Source organism: Lycorma delicatula, chromosome 9, assembly GCF_047948215.1.
Source record: "Lycorma delicatula isolate Av1 chromosome 9, ASM4794821v1, whole genome shotgun sequence".
Taxonomy (NCBI): Eukaryota; Metazoa; Arthropoda; class Insecta; order Hemiptera; family Fulgoridae; genus Lycorma; species Lycorma delicatula.
In genome coordinates this window covers 35840838-35865052 of record NC_134463.1, presented here as the reverse complement: position 1 = coordinate 35865052, position 24215 = coordinate 35840838, and the positions used below count along the sequence as shown (strand labels likewise).

The following is a 24215-nucleotide window of genomic DNA, read 5'->3' as shown; positions in this document are numbered from 1 at the left end:
CTTTTATCCTGGGATTCTTAAATTACCGAACATTTCGTGTTCGTTTGGACGATTCACTTTCGGACAGTGTCGTCTCGGAAAATGGAGTACCTCAAGGTAGTGTATTAAGTGCCACCTTGTTTTCTGTGGCCATAAACAGCATTACCAATTGTGTACAGGCTCCTGTCTCATGTTCTATATTCGTTGACGATTTTGTTATTTATATTGCGAGCCGTTCAACGTTCAGTGCAGAGCGACTGCTTCATAACACTATATTTCGCCTAGAGGCTTGGTCCAGAACTACTGGTTTCACATTTTCTTCCGACAAAACGAAATGTGTAGTCTTTTCTCGGCTACGGAATCCTTCTATTCCGCGGGTTTTTCTGAACAGAGAGCTTATTGCTATCTCTCCTTACGTAAAGTTTCTAGGTTTGCTTTTTGATAGTCGTCTTACTTGGGTCAGACATATAAAGGAATTGAGGACAAGATGTTCCAAACTTTTGGATATGTTGCGGGTCCTTAGTAACACCAATTGGGGAGCCGATCGGTCATGTATGTTACGTTTTTATTATTCCCTTGTTCGTTCCCGTTTAGATTATGGTTGTGTTGCCTACTCTTCAGCTCGTCAAACCGTGCTTAAAATGTTGGACGGTGTACATCATGCTTTTCTTCGGCTTGCCACAGGTGCGTTTAGATAAAGCCCTATCGCAAGCTCACTTGTAGAATGTAGCGAACTATCACTTTGGGATAGACGAGACCAGCTTTTGTTATCTTATTTTGCCCGTCTCAAAGGACAGCCAAATCACCCGGCTTTTGACCCAGTTCTTAGGAATCTTAATTTAAGGAGGTATGAAGACCGTCCACGCTGTACTGCGCCTGTGGGTGTCCGTACCCGACGTCTGCTGCAGCATATAAATCTTGACACTCCCTCATTTTTTCCTTCATGTCTGTGCTCATATCCTCCATGGAGAATAAACCTTGTAAATTTTACATTTGACCTTACAGCATACGATAAACAATCAACACTACCTACTGTTTTCCGGCAAATGTTTCAGTATATTCTCACCAAGACGAACCCAGACGTGGTACACTGATGGGTCGAAACAAGACGATACCGTTGGTTGTCAACGAAAGAACTTATATGTTTGGCCTACCCGGTATTACGAGTGTGTTCACCGCTGCGCTGAACTGTTCGCTATAAATAAGGCTCTAAGTATCGTTCGTCCGCAATGCCACGCCACGCTTTGGACAACATCCAGTTTTTTCTGGAACGGGAGCAAACAGAAGCCCCCCATGCCGTATAGGCGTATGTTTAAATTATCAAGACGTAGAGTCAATATACTTTAATCACTAGCGCAATGAGGCTGGCTCGGTTAAGCACTGGGTGTAGGGAAGCCCTGGCGGCCTTTGCCCTCTAGGTCATACTTCACATGCTTCCCAAAGGTAAACCGTTTATCCAGGATCACTCCCAGATACTTAACGTTTGTCCCAAAGTGAATTTTTCACTGATATTTACAGTTGTCTGTCCGGAACGCGTAACTTGTTCGTGAGTAGCACGTAGCACGACCACGGACTTTTCCCCGTTGACCCTGATTCCACCTATCAAGCCACGGCTCCGCTAAATCCAGCTACCGTTGTAGTCTTTCGATCGCGTAACCCAGAACCACGGTGGTTACAGCCCTGGTAGATAATCCCACGCGTTCTACGAACTGTCTCCCAAGTAGGTAAGACCTTAGTCCTTGATATGACGGCCGAAGTCCGTCGTGTGAGCAATTTTATATAGTAGGCCGTCATGCCAAAATTTATCAAAGGCTTTAGCCACATCCAGGAAAACGGCCGCGATCACAGCTTTCCTGTTCAAACATTCAACAAGACTGTCCACCAGTCGAATTAGTTGAAGGGTCGTTTAGAGTGACCCTCTCTGAGCCTAAACTTCTCAGGCCAAACTTCCGGCCCCAAGCACCGCCAAAGGATCGGTCTGTAATATAAAAAATAAACTTTTTCGTGGTTTGGGCAAATCTGGAAAATGCCCTGCATACAAAATCGACGTTAATAAGGTTGTCATGGTCGCTTTGACAGCGGCAGGAATATTCCGGTAATAGTTTCACAATTCCTCGTGATGCCTTGTCAGCATCAATTTCACCCTGTCCGCTTGTCTTTAAAATGACCTCTTGTCAAATTAAAATAAACAAAAACTGGTATTTTTTATAATTTTTTAATTAGATATAGTGGGAATTAAATTAAATTAATTTTAATCTAATAGATTGGCAGATTTTTACATATGGCCTTCCAACCACTATAATAAGCTTTTGCCCTTCCCACCCCAGTGTAATTTTTTTTTTAATTTTATTTAAATATATCTCCCAAGTTATAGATTGCATTTAAATTGTAATAATCTTATTTTTTGATAGCCTTTACTCTTTAGTATTTCTTGAAAAAAAAATGTTCACTCCCTTCCTAGAAAATTACTACTTTGTTTATTTAAAATTATGTCAGTTTTTTTTTTCATTTATCACCACATGATTATTTTCTTAAAAATAAGTTTACACAAATACTTCATCTTGAGTATGGGAGCCCCAAAATGAATTTTTTTTCTGCAATTTCAAATGTTTCATGCTCTAAACATCTTTTGTTAAAAATAGTCACTAATAACTTAATCTCTCCCCTGATGGGGAGATCTGAAATTTAAAAAACAATTAAAAGATTTATTTTAAATTTTGATTTTTATGTATTTAAAATAAATTTAAGTGAATATTTTAATCATTAAAAAAATAAATTAATAAAAAATCATTAAAAAAGCCAGGAAGTTTTTTTAAAAATGTGTTGCATTACTTGACTGACATAGCCAGAAAAATTCATTGCCGCCTTTTTTTACAACAGTCCATGTAAAAAATGAGTTGAACATAAATGTGTTTAAACAGTTTATGTGTAAATGATGTTAACTTTTACTTGTGCAGATGATTGATATCATCTACACACATAATTGTATTTACTTGAATATATATACCTGAATATCAGTAGCTCATGACTAAAATATTCTATCTCATGTTTAATTATTCAGAAAAAAACAACATAGACACTTATTAATTTTATCAAGTTTATAAAGAATTTCATTATTGTGTGTATAATGATAAGCTATTAATAAAAACAGTTGAATTATTAATTTTAAAATAATAATATTAACACTGAAACAATTATGTATTATAAAAATAAATATAAATTTAACAGTTGTTAAAAAATATATAAGTAATGAATATAACAATTACTATATTAATTATTATTAATAAACCATATTATTATTATATACTAGTTTATTATTTATAAACTATAATCCCAAATTACTGGATCAGTTATGTAATTTTTTTATATTTTTTTTATTAATTTTATGTTATTGTACAAATGGAGACATTGTTTGTAATGGATTGTTTTCCACAGAGAACAATGCATTAGTTTTTTGTTTTATTTGATTATATAGAATGATCAAAAACATGATAACACAAAAATTATCAAAATTAAATGTGCCATTCAAAATTACCAAACTTTTTCTTCCAAAGATCTTTTGGAGTTAATCAATACCACTTAGTAGAAATACCAGCATCATTGTTGTTAATGATATTCATCTTAAAAAGGTTTAGAAGCAACTTAAGTATGTATTTGAATAACGTAATACACCATAGATCTAAGCATGTTTACTCATTTAATTTATTGTTCTTATCAAATTTTTTGTGGGTTAGCAAGTTTTATATTGTTCACGTGTCTGTAAGGTTTGTCACACTTTGTGTAAAATCTACTTGTACATTGTTTCTAGTTAATTCATCTGTTAGTGTGACCTGTGTATGAATTGATTTGCAAAATTTGTTTCACTTGTGTGTAGTGCTTGTATGTGTTCATTGTATTTGCACACACGTGCACTCAATTTGTTCAGTGTTGTTTTACTTTGTCTTTTTAAACCTTTCTTAAGGCTTTGATGCATATACAGCATTTAATTTATTAATGGTACTACAGGTTTTCCTGTATGATAATATTATTCATTGTATAGTTATTCCCTGTGTGAACATTTTACACGTAGGACTAATGTGACCTGAATTTTGCAGGGCTATGGCTGCTCACTCCCTCTATGAATCATGAGATCTTGCCATTGGTGAGGGGGCTTGAGTGCTCAGTGATACAGAATAGCTGGACCGAAGGTGCAACCATATCGGAGAGATATCTGTTGAGAGCCAGACTAAGGAACGATTCCTGAAAGAGGGCAGCAGCTCTTTCAGTAGTTGTTAAGGGCATAGGTCAGGACGACTTAAATGGCCATATCAACATCACTCAGTCCTCTGACTACTATGCAGCTGAAAGCAATGGAAAACTACAGCTGCTTTTTTTCCAAGAAAATGTAGCTCTGCATTTTCATATAAAAATGATGGAGGCGCCTTCCTTGGTAAAATATTCCGGAGGTAAACTAGTCCTCAGTTTGGATCTCCAGGTGGGAACTATTAAGGAAGGGGTCACCAAAGAATTAAAAAATAACATTCTACGAGTCGGAGTGTGGAATGTTGGAAGTTTAAAAAAGGTTGGTAGGTTAGAAAATTTAAAGAGGGAAATGGGTAGGATAAATGTAGATGTAGTAGGAATTAGCGAGATTCAGTGGGAAGAGGAAAACGACTTTTGGTCAGGTGATTTTAGAATAATTAACTCAGCTTCAAATAATGAGTAGGCAGGAGTAGGTTTTTTACAAGAAGATAGAGAAGAGAGTAGAGTATTTCAAAATGCATAATGATAGAATCATTGTAATAAGGATAAAATCGAAATCTAAACCGACAACGATTGTTAACATCTATATGCCTACATGATGATGATGATGAGATAGAGTGTGTATACGAAGAAATTGATGAAGCAATTAAACACATAAAAGGAGATGAAAATTTGATAACAGTTGGAAATTGGAATGCAAGCATTGTAAAAGGCAAGGAAGGATATATAGTGGGTGAATACGGGCTGGGTAAAAAGAATGAAAGAGGGGATAGAGTTTTGCACGAAGTATAATTTAGTAATTGCCAACACCCAGTTTAAAAATCATAATAGAAGAATATACACATGGAAAAGGCAAGGTGATACTGCAAGGTATCAAATAAATTATATCATAGTTAAGCAAAGATGTAGAAATCAACTCATCAACTGCCAAACTTACCCTGGAGCAGACATTGATAGCGACCATAATTTAGTGTTAATGAAATTAGATTGGGGTTTAAAAACCTGAAGAGAAGGTGCCAGATAAATCGGTGGAATTTAGAGAAGCTTGAGGAAGAGAAGGTAAAGAAGATTTTTGAGAAAAAGAGGGAGTCATTTATACTCCCTTCTTTATCAATCACAATTCATATATATAATTTATTTTTCTAAGAAATGGGTTTTTACACCTCTTGTTACTTAGTGCCTTTTCATTTCCTATATCAGTTACTTTATGTAAGCATGCATTTACACTAAACACAGGTTTAGTATTAATATTTGCTATATATTGCTTATTTATTTAAAAATTGTATTAATTTTGTGCATACTTTAAAAGTCTATTTATCTCTTTTATACTTTTTCTCAAAATTTCATTAAAATTTTCCCAGTTTGAAGCTGTGCATCATTCATTGCTTGTGTTTTCGATGTGATAATGACCTGTCTGGTTGTCCATCCTCAAAAAACCTAATAAAAAGTTTGAGCATAAGAGCTTGGGAATTAGTTTGTAATTTAAAATATAGATATATATGTATACAGAGTGTATCACAAAGTTCTCCCAGGATATTCATAACCTATTCTACTTGTAAAATAATGGAAAAAGTTCATATGAACATATTCCAAAAGCATTTTTCATTTGTAAGTTATGGCTTGTGAAAGATTTCACTTGGATTTCAGCTCCCCTGGTGAAATGAGGTTGTACTGAAATTTTTAGGACATTAATTAAGAGCATAATTTTATACTTTTTATCATCCGTAGAATAAAACACCCACCATTTTTGTTGCTATCTACATAATACAAATATGATGTATAATTATGTTAGGATTTTAATAAAATATTTATTTATTATTAAGAAAGTGAAAATATTAATATTTTTAGTAAGTTTACGTGTATTTTAATAATTACGATGAAATGGATAAAATGATAGGTGTAAAAAATACTATATTCCTTCCAAGAGTCTAAAACAAGACCAGCTGATTCTAACCATTATACAAAACGTCATTTATATTCTTCATTGATTTATCATTATTGACCTCTTTATATATTTTTGTAATGGAAAAAGTATAAAATACTATTTTAGTGGCAAAATGATTTAACTATTGATAAGTGTAATGATTGACCTAAGGTTCATATACTTTTATAATTTTTTTTCTTTTATCATATTATCTAACCTATATGTTAATGATTTTGTAATACAAAATTATTTTATCTGTTATCTTGATTAATCTAATTTTAAGTGGAGTACATTTACATTTGTGAACAATGTATATGTATTTGTATACTGCATATATGATCACCTGTTGATAAGAACACTGATAACAGTGATTAATTGATGAATATTATGATAAATTATTTAAATTTTTTTTTTTAGTATAATAATTGTAAATTAATTCTTTTTTCTTGGTTTATCATACTGATTGGAATCTAATGTGGAAGAAATAGGCTTTTACCACTGGATATTATTTATTGGATTTTTTATTTCTTTTTTAAAATTTCATTAATTATATGATCTTATTCCACTGTTTCTTTTTATGTTGAAAAGGTATATGTATATATATATTTTTTTTTTATTCTTGTACAGTCAATTTAATCAGTTAGATTATTTTAAAAAATACATTGCAGAAAATCTTTAATATATTTATCAACATCAGTATTTTTTCTTTGGAATTTGTTGAGCTAATTGAAATTTTTGTTCTATGATTTATAAATATTTATTATTATTTAAAGACAAATGTCTTCGCACACTTTTATCTACACATATACGTTCTGCACACATACAAAAATTGCCATTTCATCTCTGATCTTCGGCAGTTCAAAAATATGCATTAGTTCTTTGAAATTATTTTAATTCAAAAAATTAAACTTCATCAGATACTTGTTTAATTATATAAATAATATATAAAAAGAAGTAAAAATCACCATAGTCCAGTTCTGAGTGATGTACCCAGCACAAATTCTCTGCATCATGTTGAACTTGCATGATATCTTGCTAGACAGCTTTATTGCTACTGTTGTTACCATACAATTAACTCAGTACCTACACTCTCTTGCTAATAACATTTGTTCAGTATATAATATCATTTGTGTGTTTCAAGCTTAATTACTTTTAACTGGATTAACCAATTTTGATAAATTTTGAACAGACTCATTATATGGGGCAACTTGTTGGTAAAATTTTGGGGTCAATATGGTCATGCGGTGGTGGAGGTTCTTGGGATCAATCTTCTCAAAATTTTACTAACATAATCCCACTTTATATTAAATACAAGTACATGCACACATGCTTATCTTACCATTTTTTTTTTAAATTTGCCTCAAAATTTTCCCAAATTATATTTTTAAAGTAGTCTTAAAAACAAAAATATTTTCAATAGAATTCTGTTATTTGTAAAAATTTCTTGCTTAAGATATAAATACAAAGAAAATACAACATAATTTTGTTGTAGCCTTTTATTTTCTGAATAAGCTGTTTTTAACCTCATGGGGAGACGACTAATCAATAGAAGATATGATGAAAGAAATATTTAATTACCATATTCACATTTATATAGCCTAATATAATTTTGATATTCAAAATATTTTCATGCAAAAAATTAAAAAAAAAGGTCAAAAACTTAAAGTTAAAAAAATAATACTTATTCCCATATTCCAAAAGCATTAGCTCATGTTCAATAGTAGTTTCTTTATGTAGTTTCTCTGAATTAATTTTCTATACAACTACCTTTGAGTAGTATGCAAGGTTCTTAGAATTAGAAGCTACAAGGTTCTCTTCTTTGTGTTTCTTATAATGATTGTTTATCATATAGTTAGTATTTTGTCAAGGGTTATTCGTAAATTAAATAAAACTACAAAATGTTAAAACCAATTAAAAAACAGACCACATGGAGAAATGAAAGTAGTATTTTTCTTTTCATTTTTTGCTTTTGGAAGTTGACGCCAAGTTAAAAACAATTACCAACAACTTACTTATCCTTATTTTAACATCAATTCTAACAAGTCAAAATTTAAACAGTAAAGTATTATTTTTACATTGTAATCTAGTTTTTTACAGTTGATTTTGCTTTTCATTTTAAGAGTATTTTTTTATGTTTAAAAAAAGAAAAATATATGAAAACATTTTATAACAAAAATGAAAGAGGGACACTTTTTCAAAGTGCATTCACTTAATATAATGCAACATAAAGATTAAAAAATGTTATTAAGACATAGAAAGAAACCAGAACTTATGAATTAATTTATAATTTTGTGCTATTATCTTAATGAAGTGTTATTTAATAAAGTATTAAATGAATCATGTTCTGATTATTATATGATAAGATTGATATACTGATATTAAATTTTAAGCACTTCTATTTTTAGTATTATAACCATTAATACACATATGCGCGCGCACACACACACTTGGGTATTTAGGTTAAATATTGCAAAGAATTAACTGTTCGTATTATATTCAAAAAAAGTATATCTAGCTTTAATTATTATGTACTGTATTTATTTAATTGATCTATTTTACCCATTATAATGTTAATTTCTGAACTACAGTAATTATACCAAGTGATCTGAGTATCAGTGATAATATATATAATACAGGAGAAAAAATGCAATATACAAGTAATGTTATAAACTGTTTATTACTAGTTACTTTTAATTTATATACAGTATGCACAATTAGGAAGGGCTGAACAGTTGATTGACAGAAAACTTAATTAACCAAAACCTTATCTGCTAAAGTTTAAGTGTAAGTTGAAGTAAAAGTTTACTAAGTGGCAAAATCAACCATCAAACCAGTTAATAGTTGAACTAAAGTTTTTTACATGAATTTTTTGATATTAGCATAATAAAAAGTGATAAATAGACCATTTTAAAATTGGACTATTCTGTCTTTTTTTGAAAATCATGACAATCATGGTGGCATTTTAAACAACTATTTTTTTATATCCAACAACTCATTTTTAAAATAATGGAAAGTTTTCTTTGAAAGGCCTTTTGATATTATTAATTCTCTAATGTAGTCTTGTAACATAAATTTAAATGCATCCATCTTAAAAATGTTAGTTTAAATACTCTTAAATATATGTTTACTGGCCTCCGTGGTGCAAGTGGGAGTGTCTTAGCCTTTCATCTGGAGGTCCTGGGTTCGAATCCTGGTTAGACATGGCACTTTCACACACGCTACAAATCATTCATCTCATCCTCTGAAGCAATACCTAACTGTGGACCTAAGGTTAAAAATAATTTATATATATATATATATATATATATATATATATATATATATTTGAAAAACATATTTTGTTTTTATCAACTTTTATATTTGTAAATTTTATATTGCTCAACTGTTCTGTGATCTTGGTTTTTATGTGCTAAATATAAAATTTACATGTTTTGTTTAATGTAGGTTTTTATTTCTTTTAACTGTGGGTTAATATGTGTCCAGTATGTCCAATATAAATACAGAGCAGTTTGATTTGTATACTGTTGGATAGATGTGTTTGTTAGCAAGTGATCTGTCTGATCTTTTACATTTTATTTGTTGTTTCAAAGGCAACATAGATATGTTATTTCATAAAATGTTGGTAACATTGTATGATGGTTGGTTGATGTATATTAGTGCTATACATTTTATATCACTTGATGTACTTTAGAATTTGTTTTATATTTTATGTTATCTTAAATTGGAGTCAGTAATTATTATTCCATGCCAATTTGTTATTGCATTGAATTCTTCAGAATAGTTGACTGACAAAGGTATTTATATAACCAATGTTAAATGTATCATGATTTTTATCATTGCCATGACTTTTAATTTTACATCTATAATTAATTGCTTTTCTTTAACTCATAATGTTTATTTCAAGTTAGTACTCATATCTTGCATCCTTAATTTAACATACTTCCTGACATTGCCAATTGATGAAATTCTGCACAGTTACTAAGGTCGGGTGACAATACAATGTTCCACCATTACTTTTGCAAATATCCCCCCCATACGGAGGTAAATTTGTAAAATGTATATAAGCATTTAAAAAAAAAAAGTTTTGTTAATTTACAATTGTATTTCAATAATCAAAAACTTCACAATTTTGTTAATTTGTATAGTAAATGTTTGATTGAAAATCTGTTTGATACTTTATAAATATAATAGAAATTCCAATGAATAATGTTATCTATTGAAATCCAAATTAAACTTATGCAATATATGATAATAATTTGATTAAAGTATAACTAAAAAGTATAAAGTAAGTTTTTAAAAATTTTTGTAATATTATTTTATTTAGATCATTGGCCTGAAAGAGAATATTGCCTTCAGAAGTGAAATAAATTGCTCTTCAGATTAATCTGTACAAAGATCTAAATATTATTTAAAGAAAGTAGTTTCATATAATTAAAGCAGTAAGTGTTTATAAAGTCACATACGCGCACGCATGCATGCATGCACATCCACACACATACACACCCACATTATCCTTATATTTTTTATATTAAATAAATTTGTTTGCAATGACTTAGACAATTGATCTAATCTTAATCATAACATTTCCATATTATAATTTAATCATAATAAACACTTTAAATACTGTTTAAATAAACATGAAAAATTGAATCTGATGTAACATAATTGATATATTTAATTTACCCGAACAAGACATTAAATTATATGTGTGTAATGCTTTATTAAACCATTTTTAACACTTATGAATTAAGACCCACAAACGTTAGAATATTGTAAATCGATATTTTATCTTATTTGAACACTTCCACACTCCATATAATTCTGAGAATAAAAGAAGATTTTCTACAGGGAAGCTTGAAGCTGTTTTCAGATTTCTCTTTTGTGGAAAAAAGTAGTTTATTGCAGCATTATATATATGTAAGCTAATTGACACAAAGCTTTTACCTACTTTATAGAATAATGAACACCTTATTGGTTACTGATGCTAAAATTAACTTATGTTTTATTTGTACCACAAAGTAAATCCCATTTTATTTCCTGATTCCTCTGTGGCTCAGGCAATCATACATTATATTTATGAAATATGTTGACTATTGTTGTCAGCTATAATAATGTACTTGTGTTTGCATGCATGCTTGTGTGGGTTATACCAACAGGAAATCATCAGTAAAATTATATAACTAATAAATAATTTCCTTCCGTGTATTCAACATATTTTGCATGTATTATGATATATTGTTAATGAATGTATATATATATATGTGTGTGTGTGTTATTCAACAAAATTGTTAATGTTTAATATGCATACAGTTTATATATCATCTTACATATATAGAGTTTCTTTTGAATTGCCCCAGGCGATTTTCTCATAAACTACGCACAATACAAAAGAATGACGTAAACAAAAGTTATTAAGATAGAAGGGGGACAACTTATGGTGACCTTTTATTGACCTTGACATTATTCCTAGGTTAATATGAGTTTTTCAAATGGGATGACTTATTTTTGACCGCACCAATGAAAAGAGCAGAAAACTTTACATTGGAATATGTGATCACACATATGACCTTAGAACTTTTTTGAAGATCATACGGATAACCGTCAGAGATTGTATTATACAGGTGCTGGATTCTTTTTTCAGATATTTAGTCACTGGTTTCTAAGTGGTGAGAAGAGGATTACTATTTGGTACTGTCCCACATAACACTATGTAGGTTAGCCATGTGACCTCAAAAAAATGTCCAAGGCCATATGTATGATCACATATTTCAATGTAAAATTTTCTGCTATTTTCATTAGTGGGGTCAAAAAAAGGTCATTCCATTTGAAAAATGTATTAACCTTGAAATAAGGTCAAGGCCAAGTTCAAGGTCAAATCCAAGGTTACCATGAGGTGTCCTTCAATTAAGTAAATTTTTTTTAGGTAATGGTTTTGCATTGTGCATAGTTTACAAGAAAATCGCCTGGGGCGATTAAAATGAAGCACTATGTATATTTAAATCCTGTTAAATAAACTCCTAGCACAGAATATTGAGATAAGACATATCTTATCTTAATTTTTCATAAAAGTATGTTTGCGGGATCCCACACTTTCTTTCATGAAAAATTAAGGTACAATATGTCTCATATCAATATTCTGTATTACATGGTTTATTTAATAAACCATGAATTTAAATAATAAAAACAGTACAGAGGAATAATATGAATCTTAAAAAAATTAATTTCAATAAAATATATATATACATTGTCTATAACACCAACATTTTTTTAAATTTAAAATTAATGAGTTTTGTGGGTTTTGGTTAGATGCCTAATGGATTTATGAAAAGGATTGTAGAACTTTGGAGTTACTATATGCTTGGTGTTGTAAGGAACTTTTGAAAGATTGTTTAGAACTGCAATGTGTGTTTAAGAGAATTGTTTACTAAAATATATCTTATGATACACAACAGCAACATTATCTATATACATAAAAAATGAAACCTTATAAATGTTTACATTACTAAATGAGCTATTTTTAAATAAAATAATTGTTATTTATACAATTAAATAACCATTGGAAACTAGCCTAAATTTAAAATCCCATAGCCTTCTTAAAGATGATGTAGAACCGTAATGGTAGTTGTATTTGAGAATTGTTGATATCATGAAATAGCCATTTTATGAGATTAACTTCTGTATTTTAGTCTTTTTGAGTTGCTACAGTGGTAGCTTTTGTTCTATTGTGTTCTAACTAATATCAAATTGAAGATTCAAAAGAAAAAATAACAAACTCTTGTGGCAATTCTTCCCACAAACTAAAAGCATTACCATTGACAGTAGAAAAATTGTTAACCGCTGAAATCAATCAAGCAATACAGTAAGGTTAAACATTTTATTTATTTTTATAATCATTTATGTGGTATTGACTGCTATGACCAATATGCCAACAGAAATAATGATGTGATATTATTAAAATTAGTAACCAATCCAAAAGATAAATTACACTCATTGATCCTTAACTTTATGAATTTATAGAAAAAAGTTTTTAAAAAATTGTTTTTACAATTAAAATTTTAACCCTAGTGTAAATCTATTTATTTTTATCACTTAATTAAAATAGTTATTACTACAATAATCTGAAAACTTATTTCTTGATATTTACCCTAAATACTTGAAATTACTTACTAGTTATGGTGGTTTCTACATGCTTCTGTTCAATTTACTATTTAATTTTCTTTTTCCAATCTCGTGTTGAATCTTCTTTTTTGGAGATCATAAACTTTTGTACACTAAATTCTCAGATAAAATAAAGAAAGGATTTTATTTTCACTAATCTAAGATATTGATTTGATGAAGTTGTGTTATGATGTGGAAAATAGAATGTATGTAAACCAAAAATATATAAATCAATAAGGAATTATATAGATGAAATATTAATTGCCTACACCAGTTAAAGTAATTTTTTATTCTGTGTAATAGTGGTCTGATTAAAAGAGCACATAACAGAAAGTTCTGCAACCAGCTAAATAGACCAGTAATAATGCTTGTTTGGTTTAGTAGGCCAGTTTTATCTAATAAGTATCTCAATCCAAGTCAAGTCTTTTTATACAGCAGCTGGGTAAAAAAGAGGTAGAACAAATTCATACAAATAAAGATTTTTCTTTTGTGTTGAATCTCTTTTGATGGGTTAAACCTCTAGTCTAAATGAATGCCCTCTATTTTTCTGTGATTAGATCATATTTCTGTGATTAGATCATATTTCTTCATTCCCTTACTAAAGCTTCTAATGATCCTTCCCTAAAACCAATTTTTATATAAGACATTCTCTAACCAAGATGTATTCCTCTTCATTAACATGTTTATAAAGTCTTGCTTTCTCTTATTCTTTTTAATACTCATTTCTCATTTTGACCATTTTTATTTTTTAATTCTTCTACATTCTCACATTTCAAAACTATCCAAATCCTTCTCTTTTTTCATTATGACTGTCCACAAATCAGATTCATATGATGCCACAATGCATAAAGTTTTGACAAGGAATTTGGCAAACCTCTTCGGTTCAATTGGGATTCTTCTTGCTATCAGTAATCCTCAGCTTTTCAAAAGCTCCTTTTTCTTAGATTCTTTTGTATAGGTTCTGTTCTGAATCCCCAAACTTAACCTAATAATTTAATGACTTATTCCGCTCTTTGGTCTTTCCTGATAGTGATATCTTAATGAGCTATCTTTCTTACAAACTCTCATTATTAAGATTTTAACTATGGTTATTTTCATTCCAGGTTTCTCACTCCATAATATTTTTAATAATTCACAATAGTTAACTAAGTTCCAGTACCTTTAAACAAATCCAGTTAATGTCTACTAAAAGCCTACAGAATAATACCCAATGGAGAGAAAAGATTACAGAAATAAGAAAGATGTGAATAGTATAAAATAGATTATGAACTCACAGAAGATCTATAAAATGATACAAACAGCCTTACATCACTGACCCTTCCACTTCAGGGACCTATTCAGATACGGGCATCCAACCTGCCTTCAATTACTTCTAAGATTAGGATTATTTTTGTCCAGAATGGGTTCAGTTCATTACTAATCATGATTTGTTCATCAATCAGTGCATATATTTATTGCAGCTGTTAGTTTCTTCCAGAATAACCTATAAAAGAGCTTAGGTTCCTTAAAGAAGACCCTTGCCCATCCCCGTAGAATTTTGTGTAGTAACCAGATGTACTAGAGACCATTCAACAAGGCTCCTCCTGGATGATAAACATAAACCTTAATTAGTGAATTAGTAATTTTAAGATTGTACAACTATCATATGCTGTTGGTATCACCCATTAGATAAGATTTTGTCACTAGGGGCTCCTTAAAAGTACAATGAAGCTCAGCAAAATTAGGAAGATGAACTTTAAAAAAGTATGTTGTATATTATTTAAAAACATATCAAAACAATCTATGACCATAGCTCAAAGTAAAATATTTTCCGTTGAGGACACTGCAGGCTATGCTCAAAGCATTATATTCAGTCTTATTATAGGTAAATTATGAACATAGTTTGTACATAGTTCCTCATATAATTGTATTTTTGACAATGTAATGCTATTTAGATATACTTTTAATGTAGCATGCCTCTTTATTTACAAGATAGTAGTTCATGAAATCACATAGTATAATGGATCACTATGTGATTTTTGTAGAAAAACTTTATGATATTCTCTGATCAGAGTGATTGGTAGAATGATTTAATTTATTTATTAGTAGTTGTTTTTTGTGTGTTTTTTACCTTATTTATATAGAGTTGTTTAGTTATCTTCAAATTCAGTAATTTTAAAAAAATTTAAAACTAGAAAATATATTGCTATTGAAAAACTAGCCTACTATAATATTTCAGGATGCACTACATCCAGTCTTGGATGTGGTAATTATTTCAATTTACCTAATTGTTGTGCTTCTTTATTTTGTTTTAGTGTGATACAGAACTGCATAACAATAAATTAGTAAATATTTTAATAATAAAAAAATTATGATTACGTGCATGGTAGGAGTATTCTTGATATCAATATCTATATCAATAAATTTTATAGAATGTGACGAGTATGGAAATGAACCACCCCAATATGATAATCAATTTGAAAATGGACGTTCTCATCCTCCTCCTCCTCCTCCACCGCCACCACCACCACCATTCCCTCCACCTCCCCCTCCACCATCTTATGGTGTAGGACCTCCACCTCCTTATGGTGTAGAACCTCCACCTCCTTATGGTGTAGGACCTCCATATTATAATCCAAATATTCCTCCGTATGTTCAACCACCTCCAGTTCCACAATATCCAGGTTTTTACAGAGAACAAGGAAATTATAGAAGTCGTAAACGAAATAACTGGGTAAAAACGGTGAATAAAGCTCTTTTGAGTGGAACAAGAAGGCCTAATTTAAAACAACCAGATGAAGAATGTATGTAAGTAACTTAAATTTAATTATTTATATTTGATTCTCAGTGATCTAGGAAAAATCTTATCCATTGAACTTCTATATTTTTTTGATCATTAAAAAAAATTATTCTTTTTTTCTTTTTCTTACATTTTTACTTTTGTTCTTTGAAAATTTTCTAGCTTTTTCTTTTTGTATTGTTTACTTTATATTTAAATTGTGTTGTTGTTTTACTGCAATAAGATTATATAAACTTTAGAAAGGTTGCCCCTTCTTTCACTTTTTTTAATGTTTTAATTTAACCCATGCTTTCCAGTTCAGCTATTTTACCTTCTCAATTTTCTCCTACTACGGCATTCTACTTTAGTTTTCCATTATTATCAACTTATCATATCCATTACCATGTTTGATTAAAACATTATTTCCTCCTATACAATCTCTATCTATTTGCCTTCTTTTGAAATTTAGCCCTTTACAGATTATCCTTTCATCAGTTGAGTATGTTATTTTACATTATGTTTTTGTTATTACACATACAGCTATAATTTAATAATGTTTTAATTTCTAATTTGCCATTTTAAATAAAATAATTTTATAGTGTATATATGCAGCTGGTGAAGGTATCTGTAAGCATTTCTAAAAGAAAAACAAATTGTTATACAATAGTCGCTTTTACTAAGAAAAGGAAAGTGTCTCATTGTGCTTGGATTGCTATTTTTAATAAAATAGCTGACCCACATAAAAAAATCTTTCTATAGATTATTTAAAATTAAATTAAAGATAATAAATGAAAATAAAAATCTTGAATAATACAAATTAAAATGAAAAAAAGATTAATATTCTATGGCTCTGTTTAACATGTAAAAAAGGGGTTTGGGGGAAAGTTTCTTTGTTTTCTCCCAGTAGACAGCTTTTAGGATTCCATAACTGAAGAAGGTTGAATACAAAAAAAAAAATCTATATTTGGATGCCACATGATTTAGCAATGAAAAATTTAACGGATTGAATTTCCTTCTGTGAATCGTTACTAAAGATATCTAACCTTTCTTGAAATGAATTATTTCAGGCTTTGAAAAATGGATCACAAATGACAATAATAAATGGAAAAATCATGGCTGAAGTGAGAGCAAACAGTAGCAAAGCCAGTATTGCTGCCAAGAGAAGAAATGCTCTCTCTCTCTCTCTCTCTCTCTCTCTCTCTCTCTCTCTGTATGCATGTGTGTGTGTGCACGCGCATGTGTGTGTGTGTGTGTGTGTGTGTGTGTGTGTGTGTGTGTGTGTGTGTGTGTGTGTGTGTGTGTGTGTGTGTGTGTACGTGTGTGTGTGTGTGTGTGTGTGTGTGTGTGTGTGTGTACGCGCGCGTGTGTGTGTGTGTGTGTGTGTGTGTGTGTGTGTGTGTGTGTGTGTGTGTGTGTGTGATGAAAAAGGATTGGAAAAGAATTGTTCACTATGAGCTGCTGCCACCTGGTCAAACAATTAATTTTAACCTCTACAGTCATAACTGAAAAAGATTTCACCAACTAATCACAAAAAGCAACCAGAATTGATCAAAAGAAAAGGAGTCATCTTTTATCTGGACAACACCAAAACCCATATATCTTTGGTGAACCATCAGAAATTGAGAGAACTTGAGTGGAAAGTTGTGATACATCCACCATATAGTCTTGGCCTAGCACCATCAAATTACCATTTGATTCAGTCTCTACAGAACTCTCTTAACAGTAATGTTGGCTTCAGAAGAGGTCTGTGAACATAGTTATCACAGGGTTTTCATCCAGAAAACACAGATGTTGTACAGAGATAGATTATGATTTTTACTTTCAAAATAGTGAAAGATATCAATACTTTGCACATAGTGGTTTAATAAACATATTTTGAAATATTAAAAATCTTGTTTTTTACTTTTAAATTAAAACAGAAAGAAACTTTTTTCTCAACCCAATATAATGTGCTTGAATAATTTTCATTAACGTCTTAAACTATTTTTTTATACTTAACTTTATTTATTTAGTAGCTTCAGATATTTACTGGCTATATTTCAAGTATTATTTACTAATATGGCCTAAAACCATTTCTCTTTTGTAATTAATTTTGAATTCTGTCAAGGTTTACGATGGTTTCCCTTGATCCATCCAGGCAAACACTGGAGCATTTTCTTTCTTTACTCATATCATTTTTGATGTAATAAATTATTATTTATTATACAGACAAATTATTTAAAATTAAATACCGACCACAATATAATATTTATTATTGTGTTTCTTTGCAGATTTCCCTAGTTTATTTAAGCTTACATACTTCATATTACACATTCTACTTTTTATTTTTCAAATTTTCCATATTGATTGATTCATATTAATCTTAATGTTATTCATATTATAATTTTTTTGTTTAAATTGTTCATATAAGATTTACAATAACGAGTACATGTAATTTAATTTTAAAACTACAATAATATTACATTGAAGAAATCACAAAGCTAAATATGATGATCCAGTATTTAAAAATATACATTTGTTAAATAATAATTTAGAATTTTTACAAACCATTAATCTTTTTTTTTTAGAATTGATATTGTTGAGACATTACCAGTAGGGATGACATTTCCAAATGCTAAAATATTTCCTCAGACAAAGGATGTATGGCTTGATATGATAAATAATGCTAAAAGGAAAATTGATATTTGCTCATTTTATTGGACATTAACATGTACTGATGATGATAATGTAAAATTTAAGGGAGAAGAAGAGGTAAATTAAACATATTTACATACAAAATAACACAAAAAATGTAATTTGATAAAATGCTTATTCTAATTACTGCTTGCTATTTATACAACTGTATGTCCATAAAGTCAATGGGATGATTTACTATTTATTTCTATAACCATAAATTTTGTGAACGTTCAAATACATCCTAAATGAACAAGCAATTCACTTTTTACTTTTTGACATGTTTTATGCAATTTTATTTGCGTATCAAGAAGTTCGTTAGAACTTCGCCGGTAAGAGTCCGCAGAACTGGATGGCACGGCGAAGCCAACGAACTATGTTTACAGTTCTCAACGTGACCTAACCGAAAAGTGAAATGAAAATAGCAAAAAATATTAAAAAATAATCATGAAAACATTTTATTTCAGTTTAATTAGATTTGTAATAAAGAATATTTTCAAAATATACCTCGAATTTTGTTTAGACAACTTTTTTCTTAAATTTGATGAACCGCGGGATACGAATATGTCACTTTTTCCTCAAAAAGGTGGATTTACGAATTGCACCGCTAGGTATCAGTATTTGATAGTACCAGGTAGCGTACAAAAACTTGGTAATGTATTTGAAATAATAAAATTTAAAAGAAAATATACTACAGCTTGTTTTAACAGTAAATGCTTTTTGTAATGAAAGTACTTAAGATGAAACAATTTTTTTAATTACCATCAGTTTAGAAAAATAATAATAAATAAAAGTATTAATTTACAAGAGATTATAGCTGCTAATTAAACACAAAAAAAATACGAACAGTAGGAAAGTGTCGCAAATGTGGCGGCAACAAAGATTTGTTAGATAAACAGAAATAAATTCGATTGGTAAATTTTTATTCTACAATTACAACTGTTGGAACTAATTGATGGAGAAATAAAAAAAAAGTTTATTTAATAATACAAAAAGAGTGTCCAAGGATACGATAAAAATCGAGAGTTACACTTACAAAATAAAAAGTGCAGTATAACATCACGGATCTTCGATTCGCGAAGGTCATTATGCTAGTTTTATCAAAAAAGGAAAAATATGGTATGAAGTATAATATGATTATCAACAAAAAAAATTGGTCCAGAAATTAAAAAAATATGTATTTGTTTGTTCTAGAAAGTCAATATTTTTAATAATAAACCCATAAGATAACAATCAGTAATTCATATAAAATTAAAAAAATAATCCAACAAAATGCAGTGATATAAAAAAAAAAAATTACAATGAAATTGTAAATCGTACGGTAAGAGTTTGGCAGATATCATTTCTTCTGATAACAAAAACTTCAGTAATATAAATATAACTGTTTTTAACAAAATGATACCGATATCAAAAAATGATAAGACACTACATTTCTATTATCAAAATCTGTTATTAATTTAGAATTATGTTTAAAAAAAATACATATAATAAACAATGTTTACGCGTTTCATATAAAAAGCAAAAAATAGAAAAAATTGTTACAAAACTCTTATCGGCACGATTAACGAAATTGGACCGATAAAATGGCATTTCCACTTATAATTTGTGATACTGAATATAATTCAACAAATTTATATAGTTATTTGACATCATCAGCTAGTTTCAACAATAAAAATGGCCCTGTTATTTTTTATGTGAGAGCTTATCACTAACGGATGCTCTGCTACAACATTTTGCATCTAACAAACTACCATTTTACTTAAGCTGATAGCCTTGACAGTAAATATTATTTTTATGTGGTGTTATTATATAATTTATAATGGTGTTATAATTATATAATGTGGTGTTATTAAATTATTTTTCATTAAAATCACCACGATATTCATGTTCAACAATAACCACTTATTCAAATTTGGTAAGTCAAAGAACACGCTAATCCTTTTTCTTAACTGTCTACATCTCAACTGATTGGCATATGCATTGTATCATCATCAACGATTAATTATGCATGCATTCAAAGCCCACTCTGTAATTCAAAACTGTCTGCATTGTTTTTACAATTATCAGTATTATGATTTTCATTATCATATTCAGTTACGTTATGATTATGTGCTTTTAGATTGATTTTGAAACATTTTTATTTATTTATTTTTTTTAAATTGTAGCAAGAACTCACCAAATAATATTTATAAAATAATACCAATATTAAAATTCTATGAACCATTTTTGATAAATTCAGTTTTGAAATATGATTTTTAATTAATGATAGGTCCTGTATAAAAAAGTAAGCTGAGGTTTTGTGTTTGATAGTTGCGACTGATAAGAGCAAAATGTCTCAGTGAATAGTAATCTGTAAATGAAGGTATTAGATTAACAAACAATGGCTATGGATAAATGCACATTTAATAAACTGATCTAGATTATGAAGATTAATGAATACTGGTTGCTGTAGTTTCAATAGATGGTTTTGGCATTTAATACCTCCCGTTGAATTTAGAAGTGAATGCTGTGCAAAAGTACGTAAATAATAATAGTAATAAGAATATAATTATTTAGTAACTTTATTAAAAGTAGTTGGTAGATACTGTATAGCATGTGAAGAATTTTTTTTCATAAAAGTAACTTAAATGTTAAAATTTATAAAATAGTTTTTTTTTGAAAAATTCAGTCTTGAAATTTTTTAAAATACTAATCTTAGAATGAGAATAAACACTGATAAATCCAAAGTAATGAGGATATCACTGGAATACAGTGCAACAAAGATTACTATTAAGGAAAACCAATTGGAACAGATTAGTAGTTTTAAATACTTTGAAACCAAAGTAAACTTTGATGGAAGTTACACAGAGAAAGTTAGAAGAAGAATTGTGAATGGTAAAATGGCTTTCAGTAAAATTAAAAATCACTGCAGTCACTACAACAAAAAGTACAAAGAAGAAAAGGTAATTGGATAGGCTACATACTAAGATATGACTGTATTCAAAAAATAATAATTGCAGATGTGAGGGGAAGATGAAGAAGGAAGATAGGACAGAATGTCACAGATAATGCAGTTATTTGATACCTGTCAACAAACAGTTCCATTAAAGAGAGAGAGTATATAAAATACTTTTGTTTTTGTTTATATGATATTTTGAAAGCATTAATTAAATGCTATGAAATATAATAATGGTGTTTCTGATAATAACAATAAATATTTTATGAAAAATAATTAAATAAAAAGTGACTGAATAGTATGAAAAAACATAGTATACAAAAAAGTTTTCTAATGATCTCTGTAATAAGATATTTCGCTGATGTTTCAAATTTATATAAATAAGTTTAGTTTACCACTGTCTGTTTGTCTCTTTGCTTCACTAAAATTACTAATCCTATTTGATCTAGATTATAAGCATTTTCTTAGACTATATGAACTCATGGTTTTATGTATATATATATATATATATATATATATATATATATACATGAGTATATAAAAGTATATTCATGGTTTTATTTATATATTAATTTTATTTTGTATTTATCATCTTACATGATTATTTTGTTTTGCTTTTTATTTATTATTCTCACAGGGTCAGAAGATTTATGACGCTTTGGTTAATGCAAAACAAGGTCGTGGTGTTGAAGTTAATATTGTGCAAAATTCACCAAGTGCGGCTCACAAAAATAGAGATGCTATTAGACTAAAAGATAGCAATATTGCTAATGTAAGTTATTATTGATTTTTTAATAATAACTGAATTGACTTTCTGTACAGCCCCTTTTATAAAAATAAGATAGATCATCTGTGTGATCAATTTTATATGCACAAGATAATGCACAGAATAGTTAAATTTCATAAAAGATTTCCTTCATTAGAGACCTAAGGTTTGACACTTATATTTTTATTATCAAGCCAGCATTACTCAAACTTTTACAAATAGAATTTTTTACATTTTAAAAACGTTATTCATTTTATAATAGCATAAAACAAACAAAGTAGCACATGTGAAAAAATCAAGTAATACTTGGAAAATCACATACGTCATTAAAAAAATGAAAATAGGATTAATAATAAAATTTGTCATTATTTAGACATCTACTTTATTTGAATTAATGTATTAATTTTTTTGCAGATAACAATAATGATATAATTAATTAAAATATAGGAGCATCTGCAAAAATAAAAATGTAAATGTTTGTTTCTACAAAATCTTAAATGTTGGAAAGTTCTTCACTGATTATTGCTTTGAAATTTTTACGTAATGTTGCATTCGAATACATGCATGTTTTTATATACCTACTATTACATTACCTAAGATGTCAGACCTGTGACAGGTAAAGACATGCTTTTTTTTAAAAACAGCACTACATGTTCCCCGACGCAGAGTCTTATTCTTTAAGACTTTGGGGGTTGGCGTCCCCACGGGCCTAGCCTCTGCAGCTTTTCTTCCCACTACACACTTAGCTGCAGGATACTTTTCACTATACACATATACTACAGCAAGTACAATACACGAATTACAACATATATATTTACTCAACTACATGACAACATCCAACACAATTTTCTCTTTCATTTACACTCGGTGGTGTTGCGACATCGTACGAAACGCAACCGTAACCCAAGGTGGGAACAATCGTGCCGATGGGTGAATGGCTCTACGTAGTGAGTCTCGAACGATGTCCTCTGGGCACCAGAGCAAACCCAGTTGTATTTATCTGTAGCTCCAGTACGCGTGCGCTCTGCTGGGGTGGTCTATTATATCGCCGGTTCTCGTGGGACCAAAATTTCAGTTCCTACAGCAAATTCTATGATGGTTGGTGGTCCATCTAAAAAACCACCAATTTAAGTCTAGTGAAAAGGCCTCGGTCAGCTTCGTCTGACGAGAATAATTTTTCTACAGCCGATGAAGATGGTGTCAGGTGCAAAAATGTTTTTATTAGGAATAATCAGCAGGGTGGCTCCCTTCAAAAGGTCTCGCCTTTCCTGATTAATAAATGCATCACAGGATGTATTGGTTCTCTGAGGAACATTGAAACATTACGTGATGGGACAATTCTGGTGGAGACATATAACGATGAGCAGAGTCGCTCTTTATTACGTCTGACCAATATGGGCGGCATAATCGTAAGTACGACATGCCACAAGACCCTCAATACCAGCCGAGGAGTAATTTTTTGTCGTGACCTTCTGGAAATGAAGTTAAGGGAAATTGCTGATGAACTCCGTACTCAGAGTGTTGTAGAGGTGAAACGTATGATGAAACGGCAGAATGGAACAGAAGAACCAACACCGTACCTTTTACTGACGTTCAGTCTTCCTGTTCCTCCAGAGAGGATTAAAGTGGGCTACCTCTCCGTTCGGGTACGCCCATTCATACCCAACCCACGGCGGTGTTTCAGGTGCCAAAAGTACGGTCACACTACAACATCTTGCTCGAGGGCGGAGGTCTGTGCTCGATGTGCTACCGAAGGTCACAATGACACTAACTGCGAGGA

General features: G+C 30.0%; 1 protein-coding gene across 1 annotated transcript in view; it reads left to right on the top strand.

Annotated features, from left to right (window-relative positions):
- LOC142330458 (5'-3' exonuclease PLD3-like) overlaps nt 1-24215 on the top strand; it is a 65229-nt gene that overhangs the window by 12314 nt on the left and 28700 nt on the right. Inside the window, exons 2-4 of the mRNA XM_075375700.1 lie at nt 15715-16090; nt 18629-18812; nt 22307-22441. Coding sequence (XP_075231815.1) covers nt 15715-16090; nt 18629-18812; nt 22307-22441 — 695 coding nt within the window. The remainder of the gene's footprint in view (nt 1-15714; nt 16091-18628; nt 18813-22306; nt 22442-24215) is intronic.